The sequence below is a fragment of the Falco naumanni genome, chromosome 4 (genome assembly GCF_017639655.2).
Source record: "Falco naumanni isolate bFalNau1 chromosome 4, bFalNau1.pat, whole genome shotgun sequence".
Taxonomy (NCBI): Eukaryota; Metazoa; Chordata; class Aves; order Falconiformes; family Falconidae; genus Falco; species Falco naumanni.
Window position 1 is genome coordinate 5,761,853 of NC_054057.1, and position 13,924 is coordinate 5,775,776.

The window sequence follows — 13,924 nt, forward strand, 5'->3', positions numbered from 1 at the left end:
CACTTTCAGCTTTTGTTTTCAATTCTTGATCCCAAGAACTAAACACTTTCACATCACTGATAGATTATTTTTTTTAAAATCTGATTTTTACACATAGAAGTAAATGAACAGGTTAAAATTACTGTGTGAAGTTTATTTTGTTGCCAGAAAAGCCCATCTTCTATTCATGCATGACTTCCTTTCCAGTACTTTTGTCTATGAAAAGTATGTTATGTACATGGATTTGCTTTAGAGGAAGAGAAACAGGTTTACAATTAGTCACTATTTTCATAAGAAAACCTCATCTTTCTTGCTCCTTGTCATGGTAATTAATTCACACTTATCTAAATAAAATCAACAAGAATGTAACAAAAATTGTATGAGGAACCCTAAGTGTTTGAAGTACTGCGATATTTTTAATTCTAAAGTAATGTTTTTCCTTTTAATTCCAAACTGACTCGGCTCTTCACTTCAGAGTTTGTGCTACAAAATGTAGTGTCATTCTCATCGGGCATGATGGCTGCTTTTTAGCAAAGATCACATTTGGATACCAAATAAAATAGTTGGGCACTAAAATATAAAACTGTGTGCACTGTTTGTGGATTTGGGTGTGCATATCTGTTGTGCCTGTTGTTAGGTAATAGCTAAAGGAAATGGTCAAATATAATGGTTTTGTTTTTTTTTTTTTTTTAAAAAAAGGTGTTTTGAATATCTGTTTTAGAAGAAAATATTAGAAACAACTTATAGCAACATTATTTTCTCAAAGCGTCAATATTTTCTTCCTGTGAATCTCCAACTTCATCATCTCTTAGTAATTTGTCATGAACATTTTATCTTCTATCTAGTGTACAAGTCTACTTGAAATGTTAATGCTTATAGAAACAATGTGGAGATACATTAAGAGACACAATGCTTTTCAAAATTGATAAATATTTAATTTCTAAATTTGTTTAGTGTTTTCTTTTTCTTCAGACAGGCCAACTTTATATCCCGTATAATATGGCAGGGGTGAGGGAGGTGAAATTTTCATGATATATAGTGTACATATACTCCTGTATGTGCGTAGCTCATCATTACATGCTAGTACATGGGAACTGTATCTGTTTTAGTATTTTCCGGTTGGCACAAACTCATTTTGTAGTTTGCTTAACCTCATGTGTTTTTCTATCAATATTTAATTAGCTTTGTGTTTAAAAGTTTTAAACCCCCACTTTTCCCTTATATTCACAGGTCAACACTACTGTTTTTATGGAATTTACAAGCAAAAGCAATATACAGTCTGTAATACAGAGCAATTGTCTGTATTCTTTCCTTTTTGGAGAGAGAATTTTTTTACTGCATTATTATTTGTTTAGCATTGATGTTCTTTTATTCCAAAAATGAAAAATGCCATTTACACACTTTATGATGGTGTCAGTTTCAATCATGGAGAATGCCAGTGAAAGCTCCTTTCCACAGTCTCTATCAATACATCCTTTAGATAGGGTGATCTCTGGTGAGGAGGAATTTATGACAGAGAACAGAAACTATTAATTTTCTGATGCAAAGTAAAGAAGATCCAAGAGATACATAGCTTCTTGCACATTTTCTTGAGATTTCTCTGAGAACATGCTCTTGCTAAATGTTGGAAACTAAAAGCAGCTGTGATAAAGCACCACACATAAGGCAACACGACAATATATTTTAATAAATCTGTTCTCCAAATGGTCCACATCAGCTATTTTGTTGTGATTCTTAACCTAAGATGAAAATTAATTTCATAACATCAAAATATATAAAAAATAAATGAGTGTTATTTTAACTTTTTTTTTTTTTTACATAGACTAAGCAAATTTTGTTTAGCTTATCTTTAAATTTCCTTTTGAATGAATGTGGGAAAACTTTTACAATTAGTGAGGTACTTTAATACTTCTTTTCCCTTAGGATAACTTAGAAGTGAGTCAGAGAAAGGATTTTCTTTTGAAACCTGTTATCAATTACATTGTCTGATCTTCTAAGTTTTTAGATTATCTTTTTCTTGTTCCCAACACTGTTGGAAAAAACAAGTCATTAAAACTTAATAATTACAATTACAGGTTTTAAACAATCTATATTGTTAATATATTAAGGTAACAAATGAACTGTCCTTTTGGTTTTATTTTTGTCATCTACAGCATCGGCAGGAATTGCTGTATCACAAAGGAAGGTGCGTCAGATCAGTGACCCTGTTCAGCAGATTCTTATTCAGCTGCACAAAATTATCTTCATCACTCAAGTATGCATTACTGTTGCTTCTGACATTCTATACTCTTTAGTTATTTGCTGTTGTCAAAATGATGGTACTGCAAAGTGCTGCTAATTTAGTCACTGTTCTTTAAAAACAACAGAACTTGACATTTTTGCAGATGGCAGGATTCTTTAAAAATATATCATTTAAATAAAGACTAACCTTGAATATTAGTATGTGGAGGATGGCAATAATTGAGTCATGTGAAAAAAAATTCATTGACTCACCTCAGACAAATGGATTGTACAGTAAATTATTTTTACAGCATTCTGTCATGCCAGCAATATGAATATTTCAAGTGACTTAATATGGTATACTGACATTGAGAGTACATAAAATGCTTTCCTCTATAGCAATAATTTCTAAATAATGTCTAAGTAGTATTTTTTATTATCAATAAATAGTAATAATTTCTTGGGATTTCTAGTGCAATAGTTCAAATCCTGAATATGTTAAATATTTTGAAATGTCAGGTCTTTTTCAAACTTAAGACGTATTTTACAATGAAGTTCAAATGTTTCATAGTGAGAGAGAGTTGAAGATATTTCATGCTGCTTCCAAAGCAAAAATGGAGCTCATATAAATCTGCATTGAACTCTCAACTAAAAATGTGACAGAAAACTTATTCTCCAGAAAGATGGCTGCCATTCAGTTACTTGCAAAATTTGTTATTATTAAATAAACATATTTTTATTTTCCAAAATGAAGTGTTTATATTTGAAAAATTATGTCTTATCACCTTTAGGGGATTTGAGATTGCTGAACCAAATTTACTTGGTTTTGTTTAGAACAGAATGGTATAACTGGATGTGGGTGTGTTTTACATGTCTTTACATGGTTTTTTTTTTTTTTTGTTTGTTTGTTTTTTTTTAACTGTCAAGCTTCTGCAAACAGGTAATACAGGAAATAAATTATCAGAGACAAAGTAAATAATTGCTATTTAAAATAATTGGAAATTATCTCCTTCCCCTGCTAGCAGAAATGAGGCAGTTCAGTCTTTATGTTCTGTGTTAGGAGTATGTCCAAAGTGATCAGTGAACCTGTCCTCTGTGTTGAAGGTTTTCTCAAGTGGCCTAATAATTTATGCAAGTTATCATTACGTGGATGCCCAATAACTAAGAACTAACAGCAACTGAAAGACTTGGTCAGAACTGACCACTGAAGCAGTAGTAACAGCTTTGATGGCTGTTGGTGTCAGTTGGTTTCAGAATGGGAAGGCAGAGATATCGGGATCCACACCTGTACTTGTTCACTGTGTGCTATGGGCTTCTCCTGTGCTTGTTTAGTTCTTACAAATCTAAGGTAGAATATTTTTTGTATTACATAGCTGTTTTCTAAAACTCTGTTACATATTTCAGCTGACAATTCTAAACTGAGGTTTACATGGGAGAGTTCTTGACTGTTAGTTCTTGGCTGCCAGCTGTTCCCAATCCAGTTTCCATGGGAACAAAAGCAGAGCAATCTCTGGAAAACAATGTAAGAGAAAGCGTTTAAAAAAGCATTATGTAAATCCTTGGGCCTTTTTTTTTTTTTTTTTTTTACCCTGATCCAACATCCAATTTCATTAAAACAAAAGCTAAAATTGAACACTAGGGCCTGAGGGCTACTCTGAGTTTCTCAAGCAGTGGACTTGCTCTTTACCACTTTTGCTTCAGAATATCCCAGTATGCCCATGGTACTTTAACTGCACAGAGTCCATTGCAGTGACATGTAGTCTATAGAATATCTTTCAGGCCTTTCCTAAGGCATCATTTTTTTACTTACTTACAGGCTAAGGAACATTCAACATCTGGCATGAAAATGTCTGCATGAAAAGGGAGTGATATCTATCTAACAAAAACCTGCATGCAACCAGCTGTCTGATAAAGTCTTTTATGCTTGGGATGTAACCTTGATCCCTGGTTTGTCAGAGCAAATCAAGACTCCTGTGAGACCAGTATAGTTGTTCCAGACATATAGCTGTCTAAGAGCAGGAATTTGTTCCAGTGGGAAAAAAGTCTTTGTAATGTGTTCTGTGACAGTGTTTGAATGTGAATCATTAGTGGGCAAACCTTCCTCGAGTAGTCAAAAAGCTTCCCGAGTTCAGTGGAGCAGCACTGTGAATTTACATCAAAGATGCAACTATAAGTGTATACTAAATGGTAGAAAATCATAGTTTTACAACACTGTCTGAGAGTATAAGCTACTGTACAGAAACAGCATAGGAGATCCAAAAGTGTAGTACATACCATAGAATCGTCACCAGACTGGGTTGGTGTCATTGCTGTGACCAACAGCTGAAGTTTTACATTTACCGGTAAAGCATAAAAATGATTTTAAAATCTCAAAAGAGCAAAGGAAGAGACTTCCTTTGAACCCTCTACTGAAAAATTTAAAACACAATAAAGTATGATTTGTGCTTTTCTTTTGTAAATATACTGGAAAGATATGTATTTTTTCAACCAAAAAAATACAGGAGAGAAAGTATACAAAATCAGGTTTGCTTTTAGGGAAGCGAAATGTAAATTACCTCCCACAGGAAGCTGCTAGCAGAGGAGACATTCTGAATTGTATTGATGATGTACATAAGGACCCTGAAAGAGCCTGTTGAAGCTGTTACACACATATTGTATGAAGGTCTAAGCTTCTTGAAGTTCTATTAATTTCAGCTGGTGTGACTCATGATAGCTGACATGAAATCTGGTCTCATGTTCTATGGGTTTAATCTGTAGAAAAATGTCCCAAGTACCGGCACTTTGATCAGGGAGGCAAATGCACTATTCCCTGTATTAGGCTTCTTATAATGACCTTTAACCTTCAAGGCTAGAGGGACTGAGTTATATGATATGCCAAACCTAACAGAACAGGCAAACTAAGGAGGATATAATACATCATTAAATCAAGTACCATTGTTTGTCACCATGCGATTAAATACAACTGTTTCTTTTTGCAGCGTAGCTACTTTTTTTCAGTAACAGTACTGTTGATTAGGTCATCTTTATGGCAGTGTAACTGAGTGGTGAAAATGTCTATTTCTTTGTTTCATGTAGCTTCCTCCAGCTTTGCAGTGCAACTTGAAAAGGAGAATCATTGAGAGATTCAAGAAGTCACTTTTTGGTCAGCAGAGCAACCCTTGTAATCTGAAATCAGAAATGAAAAAGGTTTAGTACTCCAATTACCTGTGGTCGACTTTGTCTCTTCTTCTATTTGAACTAAGCTATAGCAATATAACACAAATATGGCTGTAAGATTCCATTCTTAAAAGGAAATATTTAGAATATAGCTAAAATAGAATTTAGCTATTGTCTAGCTATTCTTTCTTTCAAAAACATGGAGGCTTCTTAAGTAAGCATTTTCTACAGATTGGTGTCAAGTTGGTGTCAGATTATTAGAATGTTTTTTTGTAAATAGAAAGGACCTGCTAGCTGCTAATATGCAAAACCAGACTTCATGTTATCATAGCTCAAAAACAGAAGAGGAAGGAAAATGTAACTTTTTTGTGGCAAAGGCTCATAGATGTTATGTAAGCTCCTAATTTATGTAAGTACTTCTTAATTTGTTATTAGTTTCCCAATATTATTTATGTTTTGGAATGTATTCCTACTGAAACTATGAATTTTAAGAAAGCACTGTCTCAGAGTGTCTTGAATATAGCATACCTTGTCCTGTTGTTGCATAGTATGTCAGCAACAGTTTAGTGTCACCAGTTTAAAAATACTGCAGATTTGCAAGAATGACATGACTAAAGAACCATGCCTGCATGTTTTCCAATTACATGCTGGATAGTCTCCAACAAAGAGCTAACAACTAATGTCAGAATTTCTAAAAGTTCCTTCAAAATCTCCTGAGAAAACTGTAGTCAGCAGAGGATCTGAAAATTACATCCCCAGCATCTGTGTACTGTGGGAGACTGTGAAGCTAAGATATTTAATTTTTGAATTGACGACAAAGCACTTACTAGGTATGTTACTGTATCTAAAATCTGATGACAAAGATGATTTCTTATCATTAAGAATCATTGATATATGATTCTTATCATATATCAATCATAATCAAAGATGATTATCATACAAATTCATGTGTAACCTAATTCGATTGTCACCTACTTGCACGGAATTGTGGAATCTTCTAAGCCATTGTTTGCTATGGAATGAACTGACCCCAAATACTAAATCCTTCCTGTACTTCTGTAATAGTCTGAGATGCTTAAGGTCTATGGAAGGTGGCTACTTAGTGTTTACAGTGGTAGTAGATTTGAAAGATAGTTAAAGATGCATCTCTCTGAGCCATTGGTTTCTTATCAGTTTGCTGTCCTGTAAATCAAGCTGGCATTTACATTAAACAATTCCTGTATTTCAGCTATAGCATTAAATCTAAGGAAATATTTGCTAATTGTGTATTAAGCTGATGTTTTCAGAAAAGGATGCCCAAAACTATGCTAAGAAAAAGGCAGTGTTTGTTATAAAATTAACCTAATTTTCAAATGCCCAGAAATAAAGTAACATATTTATTTATAAATTTATATAAGTTATCAACTGTAAAATTCAGTTAGCTTCAAAACTATTGGATTTAAACCCGAAGAAGATGGAAGAAATACAGTATTTAAAAAGTAAATGGTAGTAAATTGAAGATGTTTGAAATGCTGAATGGAATTCTGGGCATTTCTACCTTGAAGGAAATGGTTATAGAAACTATTAAAAGAAAGCAACAACAAAAAGTGCAGTTATAAAGAATGGAAAATTGATAAGCATCAGTGAATAAATGGTACATATTTTACCAAAATCATCACCATAAGTATGCTGGGTAAACATGGATATCATATGGAGGTAATAGGAAATACCTAAACAGAGAAAAGAATTATGTTCTACAGCAATTCTTCCGGCAAGTGTTGATATAAGGTTGTGCAATTTCTGCAAAGTTTAAAAATCATGGGTTTTTAACTACCCTGAATTAGAAAAGCTAATTAGAATAACAGGCAGAAAGATTCCTCCACTGCTCAGTGATGGGGGTAAAGGTCTTCCAAGAACAGATATTCTTCAGTTTCTGTGACTTTAAAAGTGTTAACATGCTGCAGGAATGCATAATTGGAATTTCTCTCCTACCCATAAAGAAATTTTCATGTCAGAGTTGTTACCAGTAGATACTTCCAAAACTATGTGTTTTTAAGTTTTATGTTAGTATCCTTGTTCACATAATCAAGTAGCTGAACTTATTTCAGGTTTCAGAAGTGCTGAGATCCCTCTAATGTGAATTATATCACTTGAATATGGACTAAACAATTTCACTTGAAGCCCCAGTTTTGAAAACCAGAGTCAGCAGCTGTTTCTGTCCTATGTTCAAGGGAATACACTTCCCTGTTTATCTTCACACAAATGTATAGTTTATGATGTTTTATTCAGATAATCTAAAGAACTCATTGCTTTATACTAAGTGCAGATTGACAGCTTTCAATATTCAGACAGTGTTTCTAGAGAGAAGAAGGTAGGACATTCATAATTGTGTTCACATTTTCATTAATCTAAAAAGTATTGAAATATCCTTTGACTTCCGATTGTTCTGGGAAACATAGGAAAGGGTAAAATGCCTCACGGAAGTCTGAATTTTTGGAATATGGGAAGGATGGAGGCTTCAGGTGTCCTTTGCTCCACACACCCACACACCCCATGCCCTTTATTTCTGTTCTTCTCCAGCTGCTGCAAGGTTCTCCTGAATTGATTGAGCCCACCTTCTTCACAGCAGATTGGCCACTTCTCTCTTCAGGTGGAAATATGTTGCTTCCGGATGACAGAAAAGGTAAAGAAAGCAACAAAAACTCTGTAGCGGCATATATATTTCTAATAATGTTATTTCTCTATATATGTCTATATATATTTCTAATGTTAACAAAGCAGAAGGAATTGCTGCTCTAAAATCTGTCTTTAAAGACAGTAATGTTGACTATACTGATTTTCATTATCGGGGTTTTTTTTTTGCTGGTTTGTTTCTTTTTGTTTAATTCTGGGTAAGATAAGCAGTTTTCTGCTGATGGAACATTCTGCTAATTTAAGAGAGTATACTTTGGCATTATAAAGAAATATCAGAGACGTAAATAACACATGGGTTCATCCATGCAAATCAATAGAAGTGTTTGTAACTGAAAATGTCAAATTTAGGATTTACCTGTCCTTCAATGTGATTTTTAAGCAAACTCTATTTAAACCCTATGTTGTTCTTCTGTCATATTTGAAACAGTTATACTGGGATGATTTAATTACCTGGCTAGATCAAGTCCTACAAACCTGAGGAGGGAAATGCTCTGTGCTATACCACATCTATGTGATGTAAATATATAAATACGTCAGAGAATAGATAGTGTCAAATGTACTTTGGACTAGTGATACACTCAGTATGACAAATAATGAACTCCGTCTTTAATCAAAGCTACCATCACTGGCATCATCCAGGGTGAGGAACCAAATTCCTCGTTCAGAGACTTATTTCATCGTGTGCCCCTCTGTGCAATGGACTTAAGGGAAGTGTACAGCCTGTATTTTGGTATTTATGCCATTTCCATTCTTCAATATACAAGAAAACCTATGTCACAATCCATGGACTAGAAGACATAGTTACATTAAAAACTGTGGTGGCAGAAAGTAGGGTGAGAGACTTTGGTTTTGCTGGCCTTTTTGCTGAAACTAGCATATCAGTTCCACAGCTTATTGCAAAAACCAAAAATAACACTAGGTGTCAAGTGTGATTTGAGTAGGAAATGAGTCCCTAACAAATAATTTAAATATGAGCTTTATTTTGATCCTGGAGTCAACAATGCAATTTTTTCGTATGCTAAATATCTGCAATTTTTGCATCTCTTCACCTGCAAAGAATATGTTTGTCCTCACAGATTGCTGCTGGCTATGTGTCCTTACAATTTATAGTGGAAAGTGGCGAAGAATAAGAAAGTTGCATTGCTGTGTTCTGTTACATTAAGTATTTAAAATATTTTCCATCAGGTAGATCTCTTCCATAACGTGATAACATCACAGCATGCCATAAGATGCCCCCTCACCTTTGCAGGTGGTCATTGTGGTCAATGGAATAAGCTCCTGATAATCAAGCATCTATCTTGTCATTATATATGTAGTGGAATTACTAAGAAACTGATAAGCATAAACCTAAAATCCAGTAGGATAACATTGCTTGCCTTTACTTTCAGGTATCGTTGGCACTTCTGACATAGCAGAAGGGATGACCTATGAACAGTTGCAGGTAAGCTGTAAATATACCTGTATGTATTAATTTATTACTTTTAATAAAGATAATTTGCTGAAATGAATTTCTTGTATCTTGTAGACTCTAATTGAAGACGTTCTGGAGGAAAGTGGTTATTACAATGTCTTGTCTAACAGGTGAGTCTTCAATTTAAAAAGAAAAAGTTAATTATGATGTGCTAAAACCAAATGTATCATCTGCCTGTTTATATGATTGCAATTTCACTTTAAACTTAGTGCAATACGTGGTTTATTATAATACGTGGTTGCATGGACTGGAAGAAATGTACGTGGGACATATAATCTAATCAGATTTTTTTGACCACATCTATTCACTCAGATGATAAGAGTGGTACAAGTTTGGCAGCAATATCCTCACTTTTTTCCCATATAAAACCACAGCTGAACAGAAGTCTCTGTTAAATAGAAGTGTATTTTAGTATAATACTCTACCGTTACAGGGTTGAAAGGATGAAACTGACGTATTTATTAAAATATTTTGAGTACTGCACAACAAGCAGAATAAATGGTTGCTAGCCCAGAAGTGCAGGGGATGAAAAAAAAAATTAATGGTCTTTGAAACTAGGCAAATGCCTTGTACTGGAGGTAGTATATCATTCCTGCAGGAAACCTTTGAGGAACACAAGAAAGAAAATACATGAAAAATATAAGCTTAACATTTCTCATTCTTTTTACCTGCTAGCCTGTTATTTATCATGTCAGATATTCTAAAGTGCAAAAAAAGTTCACTACTTCCATCAACTAAGTCTGTTCCTTGTCTTTGCATTAATCAACATTTAAAAGCCTAGGAGACTGCAGTTAGGTTTTCTAAACCAAATGAAGAAACGTACACCCACCCTGACTCCCCCTAATAAAGATACTAAGAGGTTTTCAGAATTTATAGTTCCTGGTGCCTCGGTAGTATTTTTCAGTTATTTATTAGCTGTGCAGACCTTTTGATATGGCTTGACTCTAGCTTGAAACATTTCAAATGTTAGTCTGAATATTTTTATAGGCTACTCATTAAAATGGAATTCCAGCTTACAAATGTCTTGCAGTTGCCAGCTGTAAGTATCGAAAAATCATGATTCAGCACTCCCAAAGTAAAATAAGAATTCACTCTTTAAGCCTTCAGGGTCTACTTGAATCATGTTATAGATCCCTTGTGCAACCATGAGGTCTAACAAATTTGTTTATAAGTGGGTTTAAGTATTTTAATTTTTGTCCTAATCACAAGCTCCCAAGATTTTATATTTTGTGTACATCACCACACAATTTATGAAAATAATAAGAAAAAGAAAAAAGGCTTTTATTTTCAACATCAAGATCTAGCAAGGCTTATTAGAAATGTGTAAATGTGTTGTATAGGCATTTATCTCACAAACAGACTGGCAAAAAGCATCTTACTGCAACTAACTGTAGCGAAGCAGGTGTGTGCTGAATATGGACTTGTGTACACAAACTGCTATAAAAATAAGGTCTCTATTAATGGAAATCTTAGAGTCATAGAATACCTCAAGTTGAAGAGACCCATGAGGATCATCGAGTCCAATTCCCTGCTCCTCACAGGACTACTTAAAACTAAACTATGTGACTAAGAGCATCGTCCAGATGCCCCTTGAACTCTGACAAGCTTGATGCTGTGACCACTTCCCTGGGGGGTCTGTTCCAGTGACTGACCACTCTCTCAGTGAAGAGCCTTTTCCTAATGTCCAGTCTGAACTTCCCCTAGTGCAGTTTCATTCCATTTCCTTGTGTCCTATTGCTGTAAATATAATTGCTGTAATGTAAAGGATATTTAAAGTTTGCAGGCAGATAGGCTAGTACTTTCAATGAGTAATGTAGGAATGTCACAGAAATACATGAGACTAACAACAATAAAGTAATTAACATTCTGGTTTTCCTGATTTATTCAGGACTACTTATTTTTCTGCTGTGCTGGAATTCCCTAGAGTAGTTCTATAGACTCTGAAGCTATTTTTCTACATTTTTTTAAATTCTATTTTAAAGGAGAGATAAGGGAATATTCTTCAGAGCCACACGGGATGACAGTGTAGTATAAAGTGTTCTTCTCTGTGCTATGTTTATCCTGCAGAAGGAAACAGGGGAAGTGCAAGCAGTGCATTTCCACACATAAAGTCTGGAGAAGGCTAGTGGATGCTCAGCATCCTTCTCCACATTGGTGGATGTGGTATGTATTTGATTTTCCCAGGAGCACAGGGAAATTGGAAGTCACGTTGTGTTTCCCCTGAGTCATGAAGCTTCTTCAGCAGCACTGATGTTATCCACAGTCAGTGCTGATTTGTGCTTTGCTCTTGGGACTTGTAGCAACGACAAACTGGTTTTAGAGTGGCTGAAAGAACTGGAGTGAAATCTCCTTATAGATACGAATCTCCTTAGAAGTTTAAATGTATGTTGTTTAGATTTGATTTTTTTTCTTCTTGCTCAAAATTGTTAATGTGTGCACGTAACAGCTGTTGTAGACTGTGACCCACTCTACTGCATGTGTCACTGGAGCATGTCCTGGCTTTAGCTGGCCAGGTACAAAACATCCATACTGCAACCCGGTTGTTGGCCTGTCACCAGCAACTTGATTTTTCACTATGCTTTTGAATCTTATTACCTGCTGTGATACATAATTATGTTTGGTTCCTGTGTCACTATTATGATACTTCTTTTCCAGACAGAGTTCTACTCCCAAGTAATTTACTATTTTTCCTTCTCTCCCAGAAAATTGACAAACCATGCTTTGGCCTTGGCTGTCAAAAACATGTCTCTATTTCAAATGTTTTTTAAAGTATGCTGTGCACAATGCCATTCAGAACTGAAAATTTTTTTTTTTTATTTCTTTTCACACTCTCCCCAAATAGCCAAACAGTCCAGTTTCAATAGCTGTCCAGTACTGAATGATTCATTTGGTTAGCAGACATGCATCATTAGGTTTTGCCTGAAATTCTCCAAACAGCTTAAGCAAGCTAGAAAGACAAACCAGTCTCCCAGACTGCATTGTGAGTCGCTTATCATTGTCTGTCACTATTTTGTTTATTCCACCATGCAGAATTTGCTTTGCAGCCCTCAGAGCAACTTTCTATCAGCCATTCTTGCCTAAAAATATTTTGAGCCTTGCTCTACTTCATCTCTTTTACACACAGTGAAACATTTCAGAAGCAACTGCAAATTTTCCAGCAGAAACTCGGTACATCTGGTATCTTTCCTGGGATCCCCTGCTTAGAAAAGTGTTCACAGAAAAGCTTTCGGAAAAAGTACTAGGAGCAATTAAATATCTGTATCTGGTTTGCTTTAACAACAAATTTATTACAACAATACACCTTTTTTTTAACTTTCTTAGCTTATTGTAAAAGCTTTTAGTTTCATTTGAGTTTTTCAGTTTCTAAGATGAGAAGTTGTAATGCTGCAGTATGTGTGGGTCTTTCACAGTGAAAACAGAATGATGGTGTTTCTAGCAGGAAACGAATTGCTTTCCCTTCTGCCCATAGTAAGTTTCTAGTTTTCCTAATAGAAATGGGTGGGGGGGGTGGGTTGGACTGGGGGAAGAACTCCAAGGCTCAAAAGTCCTCAGAAGTCATATCAGAACACCACAAACTTAATTTTTGAAGTTGCAAATTCTTGAAGAGGCTTTTTTTTTCATTTTAGGGCCAAATTTCTTCATGCTTTCTGACCGAGTTGACTTGACAGTATCAGTTCCATATGTTGTAAGGCTGCAAAGTAAATTCTGTTTTGGAAAAAAGAATTCACAGCTGCTATGCAATGACATGGAACATGTGTGCTATTGCTAAAAGCACTATTAAATGCAAAATAAACAGCTAAATAGCACATAGCATAATAATGCAGTCTTCTACCTCATTGTGGAGCACACTTCATAAAGAAAACATTCTGAAAATATATTTTCATTTATTTTATGGTTTTGGGGGATTTCTATGCATTGTCTGTCTTTCCCATTACTGTTGCCCCTTGCTGTGCCCTGTAAAATTCCAGGAATATATGATGGGAAACCAAAGCTTAAGTGAGTCAATGACACGAAAATTATAGTAGGATTAATAAACTGTATAAAGGGTTAAAAATGATTCAAGCAGCTTGATTGGGTGATGAGAGAAACATGAATTCTTTAGAGGCTGAGACAGCTTCATAAGAAAAATGTCATGCTTTTTTTTCCCATTTTCATTATAATAGTAATTACTATCTCAATACCAGTCATTTCATGGGGATTAATGACCAGCTGAGGATAATGACCCTCAGCTTTATCTTGAATAATCAACTTGCACCCATTTATCACTAATCTCCTGAAATTACTCAGCACTCCAATTGTATTACTTACATATACAGAAATTTGGTAAACATGCATAAATAGCCCCCTGTATATTTCAAAATTATTCTATTCACATCCATTGTACCACTTTCCTTTTTTCTCCTTTTGATTTAATATTATACTACA

General features: G+C 34.8%; 1 protein-coding gene across 6 annotated transcripts in view; it reads left to right on the forward strand.

Annotated features, from left to right (window-relative positions):
• NEK10 (NIMA related kinase 10) overlaps window positions 1-13,924 on the forward strand; it is a 115,910-nt gene that overhangs the window by 92,389 nt on the left and 9,597 nt on the right. For 4 of the 6 annotated variants that reach the window (XM_040589436.1, XM_040589433.1, XM_040589435.1 and 1 more), the window contains 5 exons: window positions 2,133-2,233; window positions 5,275-5,385; window positions 7,915-8,017; window positions 9,417-9,469; window positions 9,554-9,609. In XM_040589436.1, coding sequence (XP_040445370.1) covers window positions 2,133-2,233; window positions 5,275-5,385; window positions 7,915-8,017; window positions 9,417-9,469; window positions 9,554-9,609 — 424 coding nt within the window. Of the gene's footprint in view, window positions 1-2,132; window positions 2,234-5,274; window positions 5,386-7,914; window positions 8,018-9,416; window positions 9,470-9,553; window positions 9,610-13,924 lie in introns of those variants that run through there. The other 2 variants (XR_005827290.1, XM_040589434.1) reach the window with 2 other exon arrangements.